At 49.3% G+C, this 10,431-nt stretch overlaps 1 protein-coding gene across 1 annotated transcript in view; it reads left to right on the top strand.

Moving 5' to 3' along the window:
* Positions 1 to 204: 204 nt before the first annotated feature.
* Positions 205 to 10,431, top strand: part of LOC138286354 (mucin-22-like) — a 78,015-nt gene continuing 67,788 nt past the window's right edge. The window contains exons 1-2 of the mRNA XM_069226511.1: positions 205 to 254; positions 8,247 to 8,356. Coding sequence (XP_069082612.1) covers positions 205 to 254; positions 8,247 to 8,356 — 160 coding nt within the window. The remainder of the gene's footprint in view (positions 255 to 8,246; positions 8,357 to 10,431) is intronic.

The following is a 10,431-nucleotide window of genomic DNA, read 5'->3' as shown; positions in this document are numbered from 1 at the left end:
CTTGCCAGCCAGCAAGTAGGTAGGTTACCCAGGGCAGCTATGTCCTCCCCGGTTGGCTCAGGGGCCTCCTCTTCCTCAGGGGCCTCGTCTACCACCGTGGTAACATTGGAGGCGGGTTTCCCGCGCCTCTGGACCCCCTCTATGGCAGCTGTCTGGGCCATCTTTCCAGGCTCCAGACGCCCTTGACTCCCTTCCCGGGCAGCCATGGACTGTGTGGTCATGCAGACCCACTCAGGTAACCCTAACATCTCCAGGTGAGATCTGAGCTCTACTTCTTTCCAAGTAGTATGCCCAAGATCATTGCCTAACAGACAATCTACAGGCATGGCAGGACTCACAGCTACTTTCAGAGTACCAGAGACCCCCCCCACTCAAAGGGAACCAGAGCCACCGGTAGGTGACTCTCACGATTGTCAGCGACTATGACCTGGTGGAATGTATTAGGGACTATCTGCTCTGTTGACACCAGCTGACTCTGGATAGTAGTCATACTGGCTCCTGTGTCATGCAGAGCCTCTACCTTCTGCCCATTAATAGTGACCCACTGCCTGTACTTGGAAGTATTTCGGGGCATGTGGGCTTTGGGCACCATTTCTCTTTCTCCCAGGGACACTAGGGAAATCTCTACCTGCTCCCCAAAGCTATCTGGGTCCATCTCCCCCCCAAGCGCTACACTAGTCAACCCAGGTGTCTGTCTGGTAGTGGACGGTGCCCTTTTGGAGCACTGGGGGTCGCCTGTATAGTGACCATACTGGTAACACTACATTCATTTGGGGTTGGATTTCCCTGACCTATCATATGTCCCTGGCTTTTTCCCAAATCTGGAAAAGGAATGGTTACCACCCCCTCCCTGGGAATTCTTTTGGGGGCCTTTTGAGAGTTCCTTATCTGTAAGTTTATCTCCCCCCTCTTTCTTCTGTTGGGAACCCTGACCACCTTTGTGGGAGTCCCCCCCACGTACCTTTTTGGACACTCTGGTGCTAACCCAGAAGTCCGCCTCCTCAGCAAGCTTCCTGGGATCAGTCAGCTTACTATCTACCAAGTGCTGGCGCAACTCTGTATAGGTAACATTGAGTATATGCTCTCCCAGAATCAAGTCATATAGCCCTTTATAATTATCTACTTTGTTGCCCCGCACCCATCCATTCAGTGCCTTACTGGAAAAGTCAAAGAAATCTACCCATGTTTGTGTGGTTTGTTTGGTGCTGTCCCTGAACCTCTGACGGTATCCCTCAGGTGTCAGCCCAAACTTGGCAAGTAAAGTGGCTTTCTGAAGTGGGTATGTGTTTTGATCAGGTTGATCCAATGTGAGAAGTGTGTCCCTCCCCAATGGCGGCACATAACCCCACTTAGCTACCCCCCATTGCCCTTCAGGAACCACATGAGCCCTTAGTGCAACTTCATAAGCAGCTAACCATTTATCTATGTCATCTCCCACCTCAAAACTGGGCACCACATTTTTGGGTCTAGGAACTTTCTTTTCTCCAGCAGGTCCTGTCTGTATGCTGCCACCTTTATTGCTGGATTCAGACTGTCTTGCCTTGATCTCCAGCTCCTTGAGACTCAGTTCATGAGCCAATAATAGTTTATTTTCAGCCAAAGCTCTTTCAGCTTCCACCTGTTTGGCTGCTCTTTCAGCTTCAGCTTGTTTGGCTGCCGTTTCAGCTTCAGCTTGAATCTGTTTGGCTGCTCTTTCAGCCTCAGCTTGCTTGGCTTCTCTCTCTGCCCTTCTTTCCTCCTGGTGAGCCTCAATTTTCAGTTTTGCCATTTGCAATTGGAACTCCCTTTCCTCTCTCCTTTCCTCTGCGGTCAGGCTTTGCACAGAGACACTGCTCCCTGGTCTGGAAGGGGGCATAATTGCAGTGGTAACATCATCCACAGATAGCAACAAATCCTCTGAGGGGCCATTTTCTGGCTCCTCTTCCTCATCATCCTCTTCTAAATGGGCTTCTGCCCAGGCCCTCAGCGCCACTTGAAAGTCCTCCTTTTTGGAGGCCCCTTGGGTGGGTACCCTCATTGCCCTGCAGAACCCTCTTAGTTGTTTGACCGTATATGTATCCAACAGGACTAGGTCAAAGTCTCCTATTTGAGACCCAGTCAGAGACATGTTGAGTGAGGATTGAGGGCCATATTTATACTTTTTGACGCAAAACTGCGCTAACGCAGTTTTGCGCCAAAGAATTAGCGCCGGCTAACGCCATGCGGGCGCCGTATTTATTCAATGGCGTTAGCCGCCGGCGCTGCCTGGTGTGCGTGAAAAAAAATGATGTACACCAGGCAGCGCCGGCGTAGGGGAATATGGAGCTTGGGTGCCAAAAAATGGGGCAAGTCAGGCTGAGGCAAATTTTTCGCCTCAACCCGATTTGCGCCATTTTTTTCGACTCCCAACCCCCATTGAAATGACTCCTGTCTTAGCAAAGACAGGAGTCATGCCCCCTTGCCCAATGGCCATGCCCAGGGGACTTCTGTCCCCTGGGCATGGTCATTGGGCATAGTGGCATGTAGGGGGGCACAAATCAGGTCCCCCTATGCCACAACAATGTTTTTTTTAAAATACTTACCAGAACTTACCTTAAGTTCCCTGGGATGGGTCCCTCCATCCTTGGGTGTCCTCCTGGGGTGGGCAAGGGTGGCAGGGGGTGTCCCTGGGGGCATGGGAGGGCACCTCTGGGCTCCTTCCGAGCCCACAGGACCCTTAACGCCTGCCTTGTCCAGGCGCTAAAAAATGGCGCAAACGCGGCTGGACGTCATTTTTTTTTACCCGCCCACACCCGTGCGTGAATTTTGCCCGGGAGTGTAAATACGGCGCACATGCCTCGGAGTCACTTTTTTAGACGGGAACGCCTACCTTGCATATCATTAACGCAAAGTAGGTGTCCACGCTAAAAAATGACGCAAACTCCATGGACTTTGGTGCTAGACGCGTCTAACGCCAAAGTATAAATATGGAGTTAGTTTTGCGTCGGAATTGCGTCAAAAAAAACGACACAATTCCGGCGCAAACAGAGTATAAATATGCCCCTTAGTTTTTGAAAATTGTCAGGAAAAACGAATTTGCAAAAAGAGATAAAAATCAAGTTGACCTTCAACTGTGGGTAGGTAGTGAAATACTTAGCTACTGTATGTCACTGCACACATACAAGTCCTATCCTCACCGCTGATCACCAATGTTAGAAATGGGGTTTTTGGTTGGCAGTCAGGTTACCCTCTGTCCAAGCAAGAACCCTCACTCTAGTCAGGGTAAGTCACACACAATCCAAAATTAGCCTGTGCCCACCCTCTGGTAGCTTGGCACAAGCAGTCAGGCTTAACTTAGAAGGCAATGTGTAAAGTATTTGTGCAATAAATCATACAATACCACCATATAGCACCACAAAAATACACCACACAGTGTTTAGAAAAATATATAATATTTATCAGGATATTTGTAGGTCAAAACGAATAAAGATGCAATGCGAATTTGTAGAGATATCACTGAAAAATGATATAAAGGCGGTCATTCTGACCTTGGCGGACGGCGGAGGCCGTCCGCCAAGGTACTGCCGTCAGAACACTGCACCGCGGTCGAAAGACCGCGGCGGTGATTCTGACATTTGCCCTGGGCTGGCGGGCAGCCGCCAAAAGGCCGCCCGCCAGCCCAGGGCAAATCAACCTTCCCACTAGGATGGCGGCTCAGAATTGAGCCGGCGGAGTGGGAAGGTGCGACGGGTGCAGTTGCACCCGTCGCGTATTTCAGTGTCTGCAAAGCAGACACTGAAATACTTTGCTGGGCCCTCTTACGGGGGCCCCTGCAGTGCCCATGCCATTGGCATGGGCACTGCAGGGGCCCCCAGGGGCCCCGCGGCACCCCCTACCGCCATCCTGTTCATGGCGGGAGAGCCGCCATGAACAGGATGGCGGTAGGGGGTGTCTGAATCCCCATGGCGGCGGAGCGCGCTCCGCCGCCATGGAGGATTCAGACGGGCAGCGGAAAGTCGGCGGTACCCCGCCGGCTTTCCGCTTCTGGCCGCGGCTGTACCGCCGCGGTCAGAATGCCCGGCGGAGCACCGCCAGCCTGTTGGCGGTGCTACCGCCGACCTCCGCCCTGGCGGTAATTACCGCCAGGGTGAGAATCAGGGCCAAAGTGTCTTAAGTCATTAAAAAGCAAACAAAGTCTCTTTCAAGCACAAAGTACCTGGTTTGGAGTGGAAAACTCCTCAGAGGGCCACAGAAGAAGAGATACGTGAAAAATGGTGTGTGTGTCGATTTCTCCCCCGCACACACGGACTTGCGTCGTTATTTTTCACACAGGGAAGTCATGCGTCGTTTTCCGGTGCGCGGACAGTCTCTTTCTGTGGATCGCGGGGATTACCAGATGTCCCGGGTCTGTGCGTGGATTTTCCTGCTTGTTTTCCGGCTGCGCGTCGTTCTGCGGGGGTGCGCTTCAAAGTTTCGCTCTCATGGCAGGCGTCGCGTCGATTTCTCCTCTGGAGGTCGGGCGGCGTTGTCCTTGCGAGGCCGTGCGTCGAAGTTCCGGTCGTCCCGAAGGCGTTGCGTCGATCAGCGTCGGTGTGCGGCGTTTTTCTCGCCGTGGAACAAGCTGTGCGTCGAAACTTTCGGCGCACGAAGCGTCCAAGTGAAAAAGAGAAGTCTTTTTGGTCCTGAGACTTCAGGGAACACGAGGCAAGCTCTATCCAAGCCCTTGGAGAGCACGTTCACAGCCAGGCAAGAGTTCAGCAAGGCAGCAGGCCAACAGCAAGGCAGCAGTCCTTTGTAGAAAGCAGACAGGTGCATCCTTTGAGCAGCCAGGCAGTTCTTCTTGTCAGGATGTAGTTTCTGGTTCAGGTTTCTTCTCCAGTAAGTGTCTGATGAGGTAGGGCAGAGGCCCTGTTTTATACCCAAATGTGCCTTTGAAGTGAGGGAGACTTCAATGAGTGGCTAAGAAGTGCACCAGTTCAATCCTGTCTGCCAGGGTCCCTGTAGGGAGTGTGGCAGTCCTTTGTATGAGAGCAGGCCCTCCACCCTCCCAGCCCAGGAAGACCCATTCAAAATGCAGATGTATGCAAGTGAGGCTGAGTACCCTGTGTTTGGGGTGAGTCTGAGTGAATGCACAAGGAGCTGTCAACCAAGCCCAGCCAGACGTGGATTGTAAGGCACAGAAAGATTTAACTGCAAAGAAATGCTCACTTTCTAAAAGTGGCATTTCTAGAATAGTAATATTAAATCCGACTTCACCAGTCAGCAGGATTTTGTATTACCATTCTGTCCATACTAAATATGACCTTCCTGCTCCTTTCAGATCAGCAGCTGCCACTTCAACAATGTATGAGGGCAGCCCCAATGTTAGCCTATGAAGGGAGCAGGTCTCACAGTAGTGTAAAAACGAATTTAGGAGTTTTACACTACCAGGACATATAACTACACAGGTACATGTCCTGCCTTTTACCTACACAGCACCCTGCTCTAGGGGTTACCTAGGGCACACATTAGGGGTGACTTATATGTAGAAAAAGGGAAGTTCTAGGCTTGGCAAGTACTTTTAAATGCCAAGTCGAAGTGGCAGTGAAACTGCACACACAGGCCTTGCAATGGCAAGCCTGAGACAAGGTTAAGGGGGCTACTTAAGTGGGTGGCACAACCAGTGCTGCAGGTCCACTAGTAGCCTTTAATCTACAGGCCCTAGGCTCATATAGTGCACATTACTAGGGACTTATAAGTAAATTAAATAGTCCAATCAGGTATGATCCAAAGTTGCCATGTTTAAAAAGGGAGAGAGCATATGCACTTTAGCACTGGTTAGCAGTTAGTAAAGTGTGCAGAGTCTAAAAGCCAGCAAAACAGGGTCCAAAAAGTGGAGGGAGGGAGGCAGGCAAAAAGTTAGGGGTGACCACCCTAAGGCATGTCAGGTCTAAGAATGTCACATACACATTTTTCATGTTTACACATAGTTACCCTGCCATGAAAAGAGGAAGACAACTTCCAGTGTACTGCCCACTAGTAGACCTGCACACCATGGGGGAGAGACATACCATATAGACACATTGCCTGAATAGGCATACAATCATGGATCTTCGTGATCAGTTGGAGTCAGATCTGATGCCTGGCATTCGCAATCCCTATAGCATACCTCCTGTCGTTCAAGTCATGTCAGTGCTACACTTCCTGGCCATTGGGTCCTTCTAGAATACAATGGCCCTAACTGCAGGAATGTCTCAGCCTATAATCAGTCTGGTTTTGAAGGGTGTACTGTGTGCATTATTGAAACACCAAGACAGCTACATCAGGTTTCCCCAACATATGGATTTGGCCTATGTGAAGGCAGAGTTTTATGTTATGGGACACATTTCACATGTGGTGGGAGCAATAGATGGCACCCTTGTAGCCTTGTGCCAATGAACAGGTATATAGAAACATGAAAAACTACCACTCCATCAACATTCAGGTGGCATGTTAGGCAGACCAGTACATTTCACAAATGAGTACAAAGGGGCATATTTATACTCCGTTTGCGCCGGAATTGCGTCGTTTTTTTTTACGCAATTCTGACGCAAAAGTAACTCCATATTTATACTTTGGCCTTAGACGCGTCTAGCGCCAAAGTCCATGGAGTTTGCGTCCTTTTTTAGCGTGGACACCTACTTTGCGTTAATTATATGCAAGGTAGGCGTTCCCGTCTAAAAAAGTGACTCCGCGGCATGTGCGCCGTATTTACACTACCGGGCAAAATTCACGCCCTGGAGTGGGCGGGTCAAAAAAAATTACGTGCGGCCGCTTTTGCGCCGTTTTTTAGCGCCTGGAAAAGGCAGGCGTTAAGGGACCTGTGGGCTCGGAAGGAGCCCAGAGGTGCCCTCCCATACCCCCAGGGACACCCCCTGTCACCCTTGCCCACCCCAGGAGGACACCCAAGGCTGGAGGGACCCATCCCAGGGACAATAAGGTAAGTTCTGGTAAGTATATATATTTTTTTTTTTTTGTGGCATGGGGGGCCTGATTCGTGCCCCCCTACATGCCACTATGCCCAATGACCATGCCCAGGGGACAGAAGTCCCCTGGCCATGGCCATTGGGCAAGGGGGCATGACTCCTGTCTTTGCTAAGACAGGAGTCATTTCTATGGGGGTTGGGAGTCGGAAAAAATGGCGAAAATCGGGTTGAGGCGAAAAATTTGCCTCAGCCTGACTTGCCCCATTTTTTCACGCCCAAGCTCCATATCCCCCTACACCGGCTCTGCCTGGTGTACGTCGTTTTTTTCAACGCACACCAGGCAGCGCCGCCGGCTAACGCTGGCTAACGTCATTGCTTAAATACGGCGCCCGCATGGCGCTTCAGAATGGCGCTAGCCGGCGCTAATTTTTTTTACGCAAAACTGCGTTAGCGCAGTTTTGCGTCAAAAAGTATAAATATGGGCCAAAGTATCCACGATCAGTCCATGATTCTCTCATCATGCAGAACAGCAATATCCCACTGCTGATGACACAACACTACACAGAGAGGGTTAGGTTGGTTGGTAAGTCGGATTTGACATAGTTTATCTTCTGCTAACACTAATGTGCATGTCCTCAATAGATGTATATGTTGTTCTACCTATGTCCTCACAGGGGACTCTGGCTATCCAAACCGTCCTTGGTTGTTGACACCAGTGAGGTACCCAAACACACCAGGGGAAGTCCGTTACAGTGAGGCCCACAGAAGGACAAGGTGTGTCATGAAGCGGACTTTTGGGCTCCTGAAGGCAAGATTCTGTGGCATTGATAAGTCTGGTGGAGCCCTCCTCTACTCACCCAACAAGGTATGTCAAATAATTGTTGCCTGCTGCATGCTCCACAACCTTGCCCTCAGACATCAGATACCATTCATACTAGATGAGGGGGAGGCAGCAGAACCTGTGGGTTGAAATGCAGATTTGCCAAGTGATGATTAGCCAGATGAAGATGCAGCTGGAGACTTCAGGGCAGATCTCATCAATCAGTACTTCAGCTGACTCAAGGTGTGTTATTTCTTCTTCATGCTGAGATTTCAGTTTGTAACCTAGAGTTAATGGGCAGCATCTCACCTCCTCTTTCACCATCATCTATGAGGTTCTAGGGAGCTCCAATGCCAATGCGTGAGTTGTGCATGCAGATTGTAATTTGGTATTGTGCACAGAACAGAGCGGTCTGCAGTGTCATGATTTGTTAATGCACATGCAAAGCCACACTTGTGAACAGGACTTGTCTGACTTGATTAATGTTTTCTGCTATGTCCTATCCCTATCTCTGTCAATCATAGATTTGCTGAGTTCCAGTTTGGCTCCTCATCCTTGGCAAGTAACAGACAGTTTCAGAAGCAGATGGGAATTGCAGGAAGACCTGTAGAAGTGGAGGTACTAATTGCTATGAGTATGTGGAGCGTAACTGCCATGGCCAGACTATCAGGACACTGGGGTGGACATGTGTTTTATCATCAAGATGACCTGTAGGCTTCTGGAGGTAGTCAAATGGTGTAACTTGTATGTTCTTATGTGTCTAACACATGTGAAAATGTATAACCATAGCCTCTACCATCACAATGGTTTCTGTTGGATGTAATCTACCTTGTACATAGCTTTCAGTGTGTTCCTAATTTGCAGACCAATCTGCATGTCTCTGTGGACTGACATAGGTGAGTGGCAAGCCTACAGGTATGTGATCAATGTAAGTGAATGATCCCTGGACTGGGGACATCAGTACTAATCTCTGTTTGTACCATGGGATATGATTATTAGGAAGCAAAGGTATGGGTATGTGAAAAGGCTTTACCAGGTGATACAAAGAACCAATCTGTATGCCTTCTGGCTTGTAGGAAGACTGACATGCCCCTAAATACTGCATCCTGTGATTTAGTAATGTATGACACCTTAACAAACATCCTGCTGTTACTATCAGTTTTATTGTATGTGCTGTTTGTATATCTAGCAATAAATGTGCGTAGATGTGGCATACACATGTTTTTCAATTTGCCCATTTTACAATCCCATGGGTCTCCTGCTGATAGAGTCCACGTGTGATGTCCATAGCAAAGGTTGTATAATACAGAGGGACATATTGATACTAGAGTTGGCATGCATAACAGTTGTACATGGTTGATAAATGACACTTACACAGGACCTGTGTTTCTAAGTGTGATTTATTGCGGACAGTAAAACAATATGTGTGATTAGTAACTAAGAACGACAAAGAAAACAGTGAAGGGCTTAGTCATGGTGGCTGAAATCATCAGGGTAGCTGCTACAACATTAGAAAACACAAGTCCAGTGTCCTTGCATCATAAGAAAATGTAGATAGGTTTCAGAACAGTCAATAGAGGATATCTGTGGCACACAAGTGGAACCAGTCAGGAGAGGTTTTCTGCCTGGCAGTGGGTTTGGTCTTGGACGTCCACGTTTGCGGTGGTTTGTCTGCTACAGAGGGTGGGGTGTCTGAGGCATGACTGTCCCCTGGCAGAGCCTCATTTCCACTAGCAGCCGCAGATGTTGAAGGGCCTGATGACTCAGTAGTGGAAGAGGCCTGATGTTGTGTGTATACCTACTCAGGGTAGTGTTGATATCCCTCAGCACCCCAGCAATAGAAGCCAGGATGGCATATTGTGCCTGCCACTGATGCATGACCTCCTGGTGGTTGAACCTCTGCAGCTTTTGCATTTCACCCATCATGTTGAGTACTTAGCCCATCATGCCTTGGGGATTTTGGTAGGCTCCAAGACTTCCCAGTCAGGATTGACCCGGTCAGTTTCCCGGTCAGTATTGTCCCTCTGAGCCCCCATCCTCTGGCCCACATACCCTACCCTCACCTGCCTGTGACACTGGCATATTGTGCCCACTTCCAGTGGTGGCAGGACCATCATTGTCTGGGGTGACAAGAGGAGACTTAGGTACTTGTACTTTGAGGTATACAATGGATGAGACAGTTCTTGGGACACAGGTTTGGAGGTGAATGATTGCCTGTGATGTTGATGCAGCAGGGCTGGGATGAGTCGATGTGGGCAGAGTGAGGCTGACAGTTGTTGACTGGCAAGGTGTCCCTGATGGGCCAGCTTCGCCTTCAGTGTGCACACTTCCAGGGGTATTGCCCTCACCGGGGCCTTCATCCAGACGGGTAGTGACAGTCTCTGGTATCCTTTCCATGATGACATTGGAAACGGTACCTGTGGGAGAAGAGGAACACAGAGTTGCTGTTACATTTAGGGTATTATTGATGTTGTGTGAGACTCTGTAATTTCAATGCCATCCACCATGCTTGAAGCTGTTAAACAATGTTGATAGTGATCAGACTGCTAATATCATCTTATGTTGCCTGATTATTGGCTAGGGTGTTCATCTTTGTTTGCCTAGTGAAGTGTCTGACATGACATATGACACAAAAAAGAATTGTACAATGCACAACAGTGTCAGAGTAGGGACACAGTATGGGAGTAAGCAATAGATATTGATCTGCAA

Source organism: Pleurodeles waltl, chromosome 3_2 (genome assembly GCF_031143425.1).
Source record: "Pleurodeles waltl isolate 20211129_DDA chromosome 3_2, aPleWal1.hap1.20221129, whole genome shotgun sequence".
Classification (NCBI taxonomy): domain Eukaryota; kingdom Metazoa; phylum Chordata; class Amphibia; order Caudata; family Salamandridae; genus Pleurodeles; species Pleurodeles waltl.
Note: the sequence above shows the minus strand (reverse complement) of the source record. Positions and strands in the feature narration are given on the sequence as shown.